This window comes from Palaemon carinicauda, chromosome 25, assembly GCF_036898095.1.
Source record: "Palaemon carinicauda isolate YSFRI2023 chromosome 25, ASM3689809v2, whole genome shotgun sequence".
Classification (NCBI taxonomy): Eukaryota; Metazoa; Arthropoda; class Malacostraca; order Decapoda; family Palaemonidae; genus Palaemon; species Palaemon carinicauda.
The window spans coordinates 49,936,865-49,951,864 of NC_090749.1; the positions used below are offsets into that span (position 1 = coordinate 49,936,865).

Here is a 15,000-nt window from a genome sequence, read left to right on the forward strand (position 1 = left end):
TAGAATGAACTATGCCAGGACATCTTTTTATTATTATTATTATTATTATTATTATTATTATTATTATTATCTATATATTAATACGATAGCTTGTGTGTTATTTATTTTGTGTGTCACGCTTTAAAAAAACGGAAATAATTTGAAGGTATACTTGTGTCACGCTTTAAAGAAAACGGAAATAATTTCATGGTATACTTTTACAAATTCACATTAGACTTTGATTACTTAACCAAAGCACATCTTATATATACAAATTCTTTTTAATTTAATGAGGTGCATTTGCACGGACTCGCAGTGGTGCCCTTTTAGCTCGGAAGTGTTTCCTGCTATATGATTGGTTAGAATTATCTCCTCCAACCAATCAGCGATCAGGAAACTTTTCCGAGCTAAAAAGGCACCCATGCGAGTCGTTGCAAATCTGCTTCACTAAGAGGAATTGACTATAGTTTTCCCAATTCTGTCTTTAGCACCCAACTTTTTTAAATTTTAGACAAAAAATTGAGTTCTATCAATTTCCATAACCTGGATTATATAATTAATCTTGGCCCTTTTCGTTTAACGACTAATCCGTTCTTATTGTAAAAGATTTCTCATAATTCTGATCACCCTTAGCTTCAAATCTTCCAAGACATTACTCAATTTCCCCTTCCGCCTATCATATTCAATGACCATTAATAAAGCTCAAGGACAGACTTTCGATAAGGTTGTGATCTACCTACCACAACCTTGCTTTACTCATGGACAACTTTACGTAGCCTTCTCAAGAGCAAGGTCTATGAACTGTGTAAGAGTGAAAATCTGTCCTCAGAATAATTCTACTCATGGCCAGAGAAGAGGAACTACCTTCACTAAAAATATTGTATATAAAGAAGTTTTGTAAATTGTTTCATGTGTTGCTAATTTTTTAACATAAATATACAAGTCAAATCTTATCACATTTTATTCAAACATGTATATGCTAGGAACGAGATAATTAGTAATGAAAATATCATTTTGTGTAATTTACACGGGTTCTGCTAGTCATTATTATTATTATTATTATTATTATTATTATTATTATTATTATTATTATTATTATTATTATTATTATTATTATTATTATTATTATTATTATTATTAGCTAAGCTACAATCCTATTTGGAAAAGCAGGATGCTATAAGCCCTAGGGCTACAACTTCAAAAAATAACCCAGTGAGGAGAGGAAATAAACAGATAAAATAGTGTGCCTGTGTGTACCCTCAAGCAATAGAACTCTAACCCAAGACAGTAGAAGAACTTGGTATAAAGACTGTGGCACTACCTAAGACTACAAAACAATGGTTTGATTTTGGAGTGTCCTTCTCCTAGAAGAGCTGCTTACCATAGCTAAAGAGTCTCTTCTACCCTTAACAAGAAGAATGTAGCCAATTAAGATTAAGATCAACTTTTGCCAGAATCATCTACATTGCATTCATGAAGAAATATTGTGATGTGACAGCCTTATACTTTTCTATAAGGTAAGAAGAAAATTCTTTTGTAACATTTTCATACATGAGCAAAATCAATTTATATTCATAAATTAATAAATTCAATATTTCAACAGTTTTATCTAAAAAAATAAATATATTTAGACATCAAATGCTAATATCCAGGGAAGGAGAGAGTAGGTGTAAGTTAAAGTGGAGTAGAAAAAAACATTTACACTTCAATTACCTTATCCCTTCACATTCCCTATTAAATGCCTCATTAGTAGTCTATTGAAATCTTTTTCCTTACAACACACACTGCGCTACTCACTCCTATCCAACAGCCAGAGTTGAATCTAAATATTTGGTGGGGGATGGGGGATTTATAAAGGAACCCCGGCCCCTTACCATTGTTAGGTGTTGATAATCTTGAATGGATACTTAATATACTTTTGTTTTCTGATCCTGCTTTGGAGGACACTATTTCTGCCTCGGAGGGCTTCTACTAGTCCATTTCTCCCTTCAGAGGAGTACTACTAGTACCTTTCTTCCCTCCAGAGGCTCTCTGAAGATATTTTTTTTTCTATCTCTACTGATCTTTTTCCCCCTTCAGAGGAACTGTGGAAGTTCTTTAAAAAAAAAAAAAAAAAAAAAAAAAAAAAAAAATAAATAAATCACAATAACCCCTTTAGCTACACCGTCCCTGATGACATTTCCATTTATTTTTCCATACTGAGCCTCTTGTGATAAAAAAAAAATACCTATCCATTTATTATGCATTCCTTAAGTACGTGTTGAAATGCATGATTGTGAGACGATAAAAAAGTCCTGAAACGTCTCACCAGTGGATTTCCAAAATCAAAAAGGGGGACTGTTTCTAACTAAGAATATAATTGAATGTTTTCTTATTCGTTACAAAAATAAAACTGGATTTAATCTAATCTGAAGACATTATTCATTCCTTGATACGCGAACTAGAGTTACTCGCTTTTAAAGCTTAGCAAAATGTCCCATAAAAGGAATCGAATATAGGCTTATTACCATTTCGAATTGAAGGATATTTTACGATCGTGTGACACACGGTTGGTACATGTACCAACCGTGTGTCACAGGATCGTACATAAATTATTTTGTATATATTATGCTTTTATCTGCCCTCTTCCCTCGCACTAATAAGAACCTGAATAATCATATCTCCGGTTTTCCTCTGTAACATTGTCTGTCTTGTGAACATGAAAATGCTTGTTGCCTTGAGGTTATGTATAAAAAGGAGAATGTTCTATAATAAAGTACTCAGTTGATTGCTTCCTGCCTTTGAGTCCTAACCTTTCTCTCGGCCTGTTACATTGGTGACCCCGGAGTGACGGGCCGAGAGAAAGGTTAGGACTCAAAGGCAGGAAGCAATCAACTGAGTAACTTTAAAATAGAACACTCTCATTTATATACAAAACCTCAAGGCAACATGCATTTTCATGTTCACAAGACAGACAATGTTACAGAGGAAAACCGGATACATGATTATTCAGGTTCTTATTAGTGCGAAGGAAGAGCGCAGATACAAGCATAATATATACAAAATAATTTATGTACGATCGTGTGACACACGGTTGGTACAATATTAACGTATTCTTTCATCAAAGGAATATTCTGGCAGAAATGATTCAGATAAAATTGAGAAAACCTATAATTCTAAATTTCCAACAAAAATTTTCATTTTGGTTTTTCAATATAACATTTGATATCATAATCAATAAACGTTGCAAAAAACTTTATATTATTCTAAATCATATAATTATAATACAAAAGTTTTTATCCTAATTCATATTCCAAACTCTGCAAAATAAACAATACATTTTACCACTAAATGAAATTACGTTGCAAGAATTTGATATTCTATTTCATGTTTTAGATGTAAACTGAAAGATTGTTATTGATATATATATATATATATATATATATATATATATATATATATATATATATATATATATATATATATATATATATACATACATATATGTATATAGAAATATATATATATATATATATATTATATATATATATATATATATATATATATATATATATATATATATATATATATATATATATATATATATATATATATATTTATATATATACTATGTATATATATTTACATATATATATATATATATATATATATATATATATATATATACTATGTGTGTGTATATATATATATATATATATATATATATATATATATATATATATATATATATATGTATATATATATATATATATATATATATATATATATATATATATATATATATATATATATATATATATATATGTGTGTGTGTGTGTGTGTGTGTGTGTGTGTGTGTGTTTTATATTATATAGACAATAAAGATTTTTTGTATGGAAAAGGCCAGTTTATTAAATCTACATTTTTCTTAAAAGAAGGCGAATTTAAGAAAAAATTAAAATATTCAAAAAAGTATATTCATTAGTTAATAAACACCAGAAAAATCAAGTTATTTATTTCAACTTTTCATTATCCATTTAAATTTCATATCAACAGATTCCTGTCACTCCAAAACTGACAGAAATATTTCATTAACTTTGAAATATTTTTATATATAAAAAGTAGAATGTTCTAATTAACCGTGGTGTATATTGCCCGTTAACTTTACATATAAAGCTTAAAAAATATACAGTAGTAGGCTAGCCAAGGCACCAGCTACCAGTTGAGATACTACCATTAGAGAGTTATTGGGTTCTTTGACTGGCTTGATATTACTATATTAGATCCCACTCTGGTTATGGCTTATTTTTCCTTTGTTACACGCACACCGAATAGTCTGGCCAGTTCTTTTCAAATATTCCGATTTCCTCACACACACTTGACAACACAAACATTACTAAACAATTCTTCTTCCCTCAAGGCGTTAACTACTGTTCCGTCATTGTTCAGCGGCGTCTTCCACTTAGTAAAGGTAGAAGAGACTCTTTAGCTATGGTAAACAGCTCTTCTAGGAGGAGGATATACCAAAATCATATCAGTGTTCTCTAGTCATGGGTTTTGCCATAGCCTCTGTGCCATGGTCTTCCACTGCCTTGGGTTAAAGTTCTCTTGCTTAAGGGTAAACTCGGACACACTCATATCAATTTACTTATTTCTTTTTCTCACTGGCTATTTTTCCCTGTTGGAATCCTTAGGCTTCTAAAATCCTGCCTTTCCAACGAGAGTTGTAGTTTAGCTAGTAATGATAATAACAACAGTTACATGTTCTATTTTATCATTTGATAATAGAAAGCAAACTATAGAACTTCGAGCTTCCCACGAGAAAAAACTGGTGGTGCTTTTAAAAAGCAATATTTCTTGGCAACTTCTCTTTGCTTCCACTGCTATAATTATTCATTGCTCTAATGGTTTTATCCCTTCAGCCTCATACATTATTCACCCAATATACACTGGCAACAAGCAATTTTGGACAGGGGGGAAGAGAGGGGGAGGGAGAGGGGAGGGAGAGGGGAGGGGGAGGGGGTGGGAGGCTTTACACTTTTGTATTCCAGTCGTGTAGAAGTTGTTTTTGGCTTAATCTATATTTCCCCTTCCTGGAGTTTAGCTGGACGCAATTGAACCCTTTTATATTCTTCTTTAATTGTTCTCTCTCTCTCTCTCTCTCTCTCTCTCTCTCTCTCTCTCTCTCTCTCTCTCTCTCATGACTTCCAATGCAACATTCCTAAGGTCCCTTACTCACAACAGTCAGCAAGTTCTACTGAAAGAATTTTCTTCGCCGGAAAAATTTAATATTGATATAAATTCTCTCTCTCTCTCTCTCTCTCTCTCTCTCTCTCTCTCTCTCTCTCTCTCTCTCTCTCTCTCTCTCTCTCTCTCTCTTTTATTTTATTTATTACACTCATGTCTGTTTCCCATAACATTCTCTTAACCAATTCCTGTCTCTTTCTCGATTCAAGAAAATGCAATTGCAAAATACTTTCTCTTTTGCAACACAATCTTTTCTCGTCTTTTCTCTTTCCAAGAGTTCTTTGTATCTACTTTCTCTTCTCTTCATCCGGAAGAGAGGTGACAACAAAATTGCATAAACGAATATAACTAACCATTACAAAGAAGACATTTTGTGATAATGACGCCGAAGAGAGAGAGAGAGAGAGAGAGAGAGAGAGAGAGAGAGAGAGAGAGAGAGAGAGAGAGAGAGAGAGAGAGAGAGAATGAAAATCAGAATGAAAATCAGAATGAAAATCATCATGCTCTTGAGAGAGAGAGAGAGAGAGAGAGAGAGAGAGAGAGAGAGAGAGAGAGAGAGAGAGAGAGAGAGAGAGAGAGAGAGTTTAATACTTATGATGAGACTATATTTTATTATAGATTCAGGAAATTATTTATATTTGCCGAAGGGTAAATGTGACGTCACATTGGTGGGTTATTTCAGAGAAATATTTTGAAACATATAAATATATTTATTTCATGATATGTTACTTTATGTATTTGAAAATCCCTTTGAAATATGACTGAGCAATATAATCTAAATATATTCCAAGGTGAACAAATTATGGATTTGAGAGATTTTTAGATATTTCTCAAACACGAACACTACATCGTCTAACCCAATTAGATGTTCACATCCATCACGTTCAACAAATGGTGTACACAAATGATTGTAAAAATCTACAAATTTTTATAATTATACAAATGTTCTTGTAATCCTCACCTTATTTTTGAAGTTTTATAGTTTATATAAGAAAGATCTATTTTAATGTTGCTACTATTCTTAAAATACTTTATTTCCTTTCAATGGTTAATTTTTGTTCTCTTGTAGATTATTTATTTCCTTTTTTGCTTTCCTTACTGCGGTAGTTTCCCTTGTTGGAGCCTTGAGACTTATAGCATACTGCTCTCCCAACTTGGGGTGTAGCGTAGTTAGTTAGTACTACAACTACTACTACTACTACTACTACTACTACTACTACTACTACTACTACTACTAATAATAATAATAATAATAATAATAATAATAATAATCTATAATGTATTATGACTTATTCGATTCTTTAACTTGTCAATCCACTATCTTCTCTTCCTTCCCTTTCTTCTTTTGCAGTCTCTAGGGACCCACTTAGTTATTCTTTTTGCCCATCTATTTGTGTTAAATATATTTTTATCTTTTCTTTCCAACTTCAGAATCCTTTTATTCTCGTTTTCTTTATCTTGTTAAATATATCGTTTTTATCTTTTTTTTTTCCAACTTCAGAATCCTTGTATTCTCGTTTTCTTTATCTTTATTTTTAGTACGAAAAAAGTACTTTGACTTTTTTCATAATCCTTGGTTTTCAACTCTCTTGGAAAATAAAAAGATCTCAAATGTAACTTTAAATAACTTATTATATTTAATAGCTGTAAATCCTTTGTGTGCTGCCATTTTGAGACCATTTCATAGTATTTAGCCCTTCTTGAATTAGTTAACGAAGTTAACGAGTAGTGGTAAGAATTTTTACCAAGGGGTATCTGCCTAACCCTCCAAGGAAGCAGTTCTCTTGACTAAAGGAAAATGGATTAACTCGACCTTCGTTAGAAACTTGCCAACTAATGGGTGATTATTACTAATGAACTCTTTTCACTTGAAGGACTTTTATTGCTGTGAAATAATGAAGTGCTAAGTACCACCAGTTTCACCAAAGTGCAATGGAGAGACGAGGGCATGATTCTCCAAGGGAGTGAGTTTTCAGAGGAACCATATAATGTTTTGTGTAGCAGCATGGAAGAGAGGCCAAGACGGGGATACTATTTCCCTACCATAGTCTTTGGCATCCACCACATACTGCTGGATTACTTCAGAGGGTTTCAACTCCGTGGATTTATATCGAGCAAGCAGGCGCTTGATAACTTTGAGGTAGGTCTCGGTAAATGTTGGCACACTTTACGAGATTTAAAGTTATTGAATGAATAATTTTAGCGCCGAGTCATTAATCCCGTAAAAAATAAAACTTGTAACCAGAAAAAATTTACTCTTGTTAATATTTTGCTTTGCCATTTATCATATCTTTTGAGATCTTTTTATTGAATCTTACTCTGAACTTTAAGTCGCTTGCATAGGCAATAATTTCATGTACAATTTTCTGATAGACGTATCATATCTTTTATAGGCTATGCACAGTGTCATCATGGTAATGGTATTGCTCGACGAATCTTATAAACTTTTCACTGGTTATAAGCGATTCGGAGTGTGGAGGTTAGGTAACTAGTGCCAGAGTTACCTAGATATCGGGGCAGCATCAAGTGTCATTAATATTAATTTATATTCTGCATAATATTATGCTTTAAATTTATTGTATGTTCAATAATAAATTCAATGTTCACTTTGATGTTTGTTTTCTCATCATTTTTTAAAACCTTCATGAAAGTGTTTTCCGAATATGGCGACCGTGACAGGATATTATGACTTTGCTTTGATGCTTGCCCGATGTCTCTCCATTTGCACTGTTGGTGGAACGTTGTTATTATTTTGCATTTTGATACTTTAGTGTAAAGGTTGAAGTGAATTTAATTTTTTTAACATATTTCTGAAATAAGTTCTTTGCTCGGGAATTGCCATCATTGGATATTTTTTATATTCGAAACTTTGCTTCCTTGGTAATCTTTATTTATCGTCGTTGGCCTAGTATTGATGCCATCGGTATTTCTTGGTGTTAACGTATATTATGTAAAGTGATTAAGGGAATTTTACTTTTCAGCTTCGTTTTGTTACGCATACTTTAGCCTTTGAATATTTATTATATTTGTGATAGGTCAGGTAGTTGTATGTATTCACAATGTCTGAACTTAAGAGATTAGTGAATCAAAGGAAGTATATAAGGAAGTGTGTGACAGAACATTTTAACCGTAAGGATAGTTTTCCTACATTAACTAGTGCAGCAAGGGAGAAATTACTCTTGCAATTTGAACAATGGCTTCCAGAATTGAAAGACTTGAATAAGCAAATATTAGAGCTTAAGTATGAGGAATGGGACGACGAAGAGGAAGAACGTAGGTCTGAGGAGGAATTGGACTCCTGCCAGGTCTATAATGACAAACTTTTATCTTGCTTAGTGGCTATTAGGAACCCTAGTGTGCCCTCTTCATCAGTTTCCCATTCGAATGACTCTCTTAGTTCCGCAAGAAGTTTGCTTAAGTCTCCCATAGCTCCCCTGCCTAAATACACTAGTTCTGATGACGAGGACCTTGCTAGATTTTTTGAAGAATTTGAAGACACTTTAAGTAAATTTGAATACCCTGAATACGATAAACTCTTGTTATTAAAGCAGCAGATCTCAGGCAGGGCCTTAGTTTTAGTAGAGTCCTTGGAAGCAGATAAGCAGGGATATTCACATGCAAAGCAATTACTATTGAAAGCTCTAGCTTCAGATGATACACAGAAATTTAATGTTTTGAGGCAGTTATCCCATTTGAAACTTTCTAACAACACTGATCCATATGAATTTATCTCTAAGGTTAGGTTAATTATGGAAAGAATACGTAAATTGAAAATTACTGTGGACTGTATACTTCAGTTTTTTATATGGGAAGGATTGAATGATGCATTTAAGAATCATTTGATTCAAATTACTAACAGCTCCAAGCCAACGTTAAATGAAATTATAGACAAGTTTTTTGAAGCTAGTGAGCGTTATTGTAGCCAGTCTAAGAAAACTAAAGAAGTCCCTAAACAATTTTTCCCCAAAACATCAAATGCTAGTGACCATGGAGCTACCAGCTTAGCTGTAGATGTAAAGTATGAAATAAATACGACCTTTAAGCCTTGTAGTATATGCACTAAAGTAGATGGTAAACCAGCTGATCACCCTATCCACAAGTGTGCCAAATTTGACTCTGCAGAAGCCAAGATAGATAAAATAAGAAAATTGAAAGGATGCCTAAAATGTTCTAACCTAAATCATCTGAGTAAATTTTGTAGGTATAGGTTCAATAATAAATGTAAGTATTGCTCGGAGTGGCATTTCAGTTTCCTGTGTATTCGGTCTGTTGATGGCAAGCAAGTCACAAATAAAGATGGAAATAAACCAGATAGCCAATCTTGTACAGATAAGGGTAAAGATAAAGCAAAATCCAAGCCTAAGGAAAATAAGGAGATATCTGGCTCAATGGTTAACATTGTGGAAGCTTTCCAGAGTGATTCTGACATGCAGACTGTTCTTCCCACTTTTACTGCTACCTTGGATAATGGTTTAAAGTTAAGATGTTTAAAAGACAGTGGCTGTCAGTGTAACTTCATTTTGACCGATATTGCGGACAGTTATAATTTACCCACATTAAGGGAAAATATTTCTCTAACAGTAAATGGTATTAACACTACTCAGAATTACACTACTAAGCTGATTGAAGTAAGTTTACAGATAGGGGATAGGCTTAGAAAGATTGAAGCACTGTGTATACCTTCTATTAATGTAAAGTTAAAACTTCCTAAATTAGGTAAGGTAGTAAGTGGTTTCAAAGAAAGAGGTTATTTGTTGGCAGATGAAAGCTTGTCAAATGATTCTTGTGGTATCCAGAGTATTCAGTTAATTCTTGGCACTCGCTCAGCATACTGTCTTCCTCAGCAGGAACACTTGTTTGGATCAAACTTAGAATCTCTATATTCTGAAACTCCTGCTGGAGTATTGTTACATGGTAATGTGGAACAAATATTGAAGGATTTAACATTTTTACCTTATGTTGGAAGTTGCTTTCAAGGATTGGTTCAACTTTCAGATCACAACTTGGTTGGTAGCATTTTCGGGAATGGTAATACTTGCCTTGTTTCGGATTGTGGTTTTAAAGATACTGTGGATCCCGTTAACATTAATGTATTTGATGATAAGGGGGATATAATTGAATCTCAGCTTATCAAGGCAGCTAACCAAATTTTAGAAGAAAGTTGTCATAGATTTGTAAAGTCTGAACCTAATGATTCTGATTCTGGGAGTTCTGAAATAAATAAGAAGTTGGTTAAGTTTTCCCTTGAAAATATGAAGAGAGATAAAGAAGGTAGAATTGTTGTTCCTTTATTTTGGAATCCTCAGGTGTCCCATTTATTAGGTTCCAATCAGGGATTGGCAGTCTCAATTTTAAAGTCTAACTTGAAAAAATTGCAAAATAACAGGGAAAAGCTATTGATAATGGATAAAGTTTTTAAAGAACAGGAAAGTATGGGGATCATAGAGCGCATTAATAACCTTCCCGAATTTATCAGAGAGCACCCTAACCATAGCTTTTTGCCTCACATGGGCATCTTTAAAATGGATCGCGAAACCACAAAGTGCCGGATAGTGTATTTGTCTAATCTTTGTCAGCAAGATTCTAGTAAACCTTCCATTAGTCACAATCAGGCTATATATTCAGGACCAAATCTAAACCAGAAACTTTCCTCTGCTATATTACATTTGAGATTTGGACAGAAGTTATTATGTTTTGATTTGTGTAAAGCGTTCAATAATCTTGCCTTGAATGACACAGATAGCAATAGGCTATTATGCCTATGGTTTAGAAATGTAGAGAAGTTAGACTTTACCGTTGTGGGATACAGAAATTTAAGATTAAGTTTTGGCTTAAGATGCAGCCCTGCATTACTGTTACTTGCTCTATATAAGATTTTAATTTTAGATGTAGACGGTGATGATAGTAAACTTTTACAATTAAAGAAGATGATATATCAACTATGTTACATGGATAACTGTGCAGTTGCCTATGATAGTTCTGAAGAACTTCTCTGGGCATACCAACAACTAGAAAGCATTTTTGAGCCTTACAAGTTTTACCTGCAGCAGTACATCAGTAATGATTTTGCATTGCAAGACCACATAGATAATGAGATTAGTACAGAAACCAATGAAAAGGTAAAATTACTTGGGTTGTCATGGGATAGGAAGCAAGACAGTTTATCTACTAAACCTATTAGTCTTAACATACAAGCTCGAACAAAACGGGAAGTATTGCAGTCTATTGCCTCCCAGTATGATCTCTTTAACTTTAATGGCCCTATTCTTAATCGTTCAAGGCTATTTTTGCATCAGTTACAGTGCAACAAAGATCTGGGCTGGGACAAGGAATTAGATGCCGATGTTAGGAGGCAATGGCGGAATATTGCCAAACAAGCAAATGCTGCTTCTGTTGCAGAGATACCAAGAGTCTTTGGGAGTAGAGAAGATACTTACCGGCTATTGGCATTTTCAGACAGTAGTAAGCAGATGTTTGGTGTAGTCATTTACATACAAAATATTCCCACAGGAAAGGTCAGTTTTGTCTTTGCAAAAAATAGGATAGTAAACAAGCAAATGGAATCTAAAAGCATGCCATCTCTGGAACTGCAAGGAATAACTTTGGCCGTAGAAGAAATTACAAGTCTGTATGAAGAGTTATCCGGAATTTCTTGTACGATGCCAATCAAAATAAGCGAGTTGATAGTGTACTCGGATAGCTTCGTTGCCCTTTCCTGGGTACATGGGTTTTCTGCCAAGCTTGATAAAATGCAGAAGTGTTCAGTATTTGTTCAAAATAGGTTACACACAATAAATGAACTGTGTAATAAACACCCGATTCATTTTTCTTTTGTGTCAGGTTGTGAAAATCCAGCCGATTGCATCACTCGCAGCTTATCTTTCAAGCAGCTTAAAAAAACTAACTACTTTTCAGGTCCCAAATTTCTGCTTAATGAGACAGAAGGTCAGCTGAACAGGGAATCTATCTTGGATTTTGTAATACCTGCCCTTCCGGTAAAGCAAGATTCTCCTGTTGGTGTTGTCCAGTCTTATCATGGTACTATAACTACAAAGATTGAGGAACATACCGATGCTTTATCAAGATGTTCTAGCTACCATAAAGTTGTTTCTGTTTTCCGTAGAGTACTTATCTTTGTTAATAACTTGAAAATGAAACTAAAACTAAAGGATCCTGTTAAGTTTGGACATATTAGCTGTTTTGATATTAATCATAACTTCTTTGCAGAGGCTACAAAGATGGTAATAAGAAGAGATCAGCAGAAGCACTTCCCTGAAATTTTTGAATATTTTGAATCAAGAAACCTGTTGCTCAAAGATATCCCAAAGTTAGTTGGACAGCTCAATGTTTATGTGGATCAGGAAGGCCTGTTAAGGGTACGTAGCAAAATGCAGAAACTGAAAGATGACCGAAGGATGCGATTTCCATTGCTAATTTCTAAGGATAGTTTACTAACTAAATATATTGTATTAGATTATCATGAACGTTTTTTACATGCTGGATGCTATAGGCTACTGGCTGAAGTACGTAAGATATTTTGGATACCTAGATTTTTTTCAGTTGTTAAAAGGATAATCCGCACATGTGTCATATGCCGTAGGTTTAATGAGAGGACAGTTAATCTTAATCAACACTGTTATAGAGATTTTAGGATTAATCCCCCAGAGATTCCTTTCCGCTATATTTTTGTAGATTACATGGGACCCTTCTTTGTACGTTCCAGTGGGAAAAAAGTAAAAGCATGGATAGTATGTTTCACATGTACATGGAGTAGAGCTATAAATCTGAAGGTGTGCATGGACTTGAGTGTTAAAGAGTATCTTAGAGCCTTCCAGCTTCATACATTTGAGTTTGGACTACCAAATTTGTGTATTTCCGATCAAGGATCTCAGTTAGTAGCAGGAGGCAACGTAATTCTAGATTATCTAAAGGACCCAGAAGTTAAACTCTATCTAGAAGAGAATGGCATAAAGAACCTCCAGTTTGAACAGTTTTTCAAAGGGAACTCGGCTCTTGGTTCAATGGTTGAAAGTTGTGTGAAACTTACTAAGAGATGCTTATTTGGAGCCATGAGAAATAATGTTTTAGATATCAGGGATTTTGAGTTTTTAATATGTCAGACTGTCCATTTATTGAATAGAAGGCCAATAGCTTTTAAAGAAGCATTAAGAGATACAGATATAAACAAATCACTTCCTGATCCCATAACACCAGAGTGTCTAATTAGGGGTTATGACCTTGTTTCAGTTAACTTAATTCCTGAGCTGCAAAGACATCCAGATCTAGAATTGGATGAGGACTATCTAGTTTCTCCTTGTGATAAAGTTAAAGAAAACTACACAAAACTGCGTAAAGTCAGAAGTCATTTGATTAACATTTATCATGAAGAATTTTTGGGTAACTTGACAAATCAAGCTGTAAATGCAAAAGACAGATTCAAACCTGTAAAACATACACTTCTTCAAAAGAATGATGTGGTTCTAATTAAAGAACCATATAGTAAGCCAAACCAATACCCAATGGGAATAGTCCATGATGTAGTTCTCAATGAGCTTGGGGAAGTTACTGGAGTTACCCTATTGAAAGGCAGAACTGGGGAACTTACTAAGAGACATTCATCTAATCTAATATTTCTTTTCAGACCTGATGTTTCTTCAAATGAAGATAAAGACAGTCCTAATTGTGACTCTAATGATTCTAATTTGGCCAACAACTGCATTCTGGGAAAGCGTAAAGCGGCAAAGATTAGTGCTCTGAAGACCAGACAAATTTTACAGTAAAGTTTGTCTGTGTAGGCTTTTTTATTTATTATTGGTGATGGTAATTTAAATAATTTTGGCAAATATTAGAAAAAAAATTTTCTGGTTATATAAATACTTTTGGTATGTTTAAAAATTCAATCCTGCTTTTATTTCATAACAGGACTGAATGTTTTGGGGGGAGTGTGTTAAATATATTTTTATCTTTTCTTTCCAACTTCAGAATCCTTTTATTCTCGTTTTCTTTATCTTGTTAAATATATCGTTTTTATCTTTTTTTTTTCCAACTTCAGAATCCTTGTATTCTCGTTTTCTTTATCTTTATTTTTAGTACGAAAAAAGTACTTTGACTTTTTTCATAATCCTTGGTTTTCAACTCTCTTGGAAAATAAAAAGATCTCAAATGTAACTTTAAATAACTTATTATATTTAATAGCTGTAAATCCTTTGTGTGCTGCCATTTTGAGACCATTTCATAGTATTTAGCCCTTCTTGAATTAGTTAACGAAGTTAACGAGTAGTGGTAAGAATTTTTACCAAGGGGTATCTGCCTAACCCTCCAAGGAAGCAGTTCTCTTGACTAAAGGAAAATGGATTAACTCGACCTTCGTTAGAAACTTGCCAACTAATGGGTGATTATTACTAATGAACTCTTTTCACTTGAAGGACTTTTATTGCTGTGAAATAATGAAGTGCTAAGTACCACCAGTTTCACCAAAGTGCAATGGAGAGACGAGGGCATGATTCTCCAAGGGAGTGAGTTTTCAGAGGAACCATATAATGTTTTGTGTAGCAGCATGGAAGAGAGGCCAAGACGGGGATACTATTTCCCTACCATAGTCTTTGGCATCCACCACATACTGCTGGATTACTTCAGAGGGTTTCAACTCCGTGGATTTATATCGAGCAAGCAGGCGCTTGATAACTTTGAGGTAGGTCTCGGTAAATGTTGGCACACTTTACGAGATTTAAAGTTATTGAATGAATAATTTTAGCGCCGAGTCATTAATCCCGTAAAAAATAAAACTTGTAACCA

General features: G+C 33.7%; 1 protein-coding gene and 1 long non-coding RNA gene across 2 annotated transcripts in view; both read left to right on the plus strand.

Moving 5' to 3' along the window:
* The first annotated feature begins 6,982 nt into the window (after window positions 1-6,982).
* On the plus strand, window positions 6,983-13,985 carry LOC137619009 (uncharacterized). The gene is made up of 2 exons (XM_068349208.1): window positions 6,983-7,345; window positions 7,599-13,985. The coding sequence occupies exon 2, from the start codon at window positions 8,265-8,267 to the stop codon at window positions 13,983-13,985; it is 5,721 nt and encodes a 1,906-aa protein (XP_068205309.1). The 5' UTR covers window positions 6,983-7,345; window positions 7,599-8,264.
* Window positions 13,986-14,141: 156 nt separating this feature from the next.
* The window catches only part of LOC137619226 (uncharacterized), a 1,221-nt gene continuing 362 nt past the window's right edge, over window positions 14,142-15,000 (plus strand). Inside the window, exon 1 of the long non-coding RNA XR_011039861.1 lies at window positions 14,142-14,896. This is a non-coding gene — a long non-coding RNA (uncharacterized lncRNA). The remainder of the gene's footprint in view (window positions 14,897-15,000) is intronic.

Coding starts and splice junctions, on each gene's coding strand:
- LOC137619009 (XM_068349208.1), top strand. CDS start 8,265: ATGTCTGAACTTAAGAGATTAGTGAATCAAAGGAAGTATATAAGGAAG.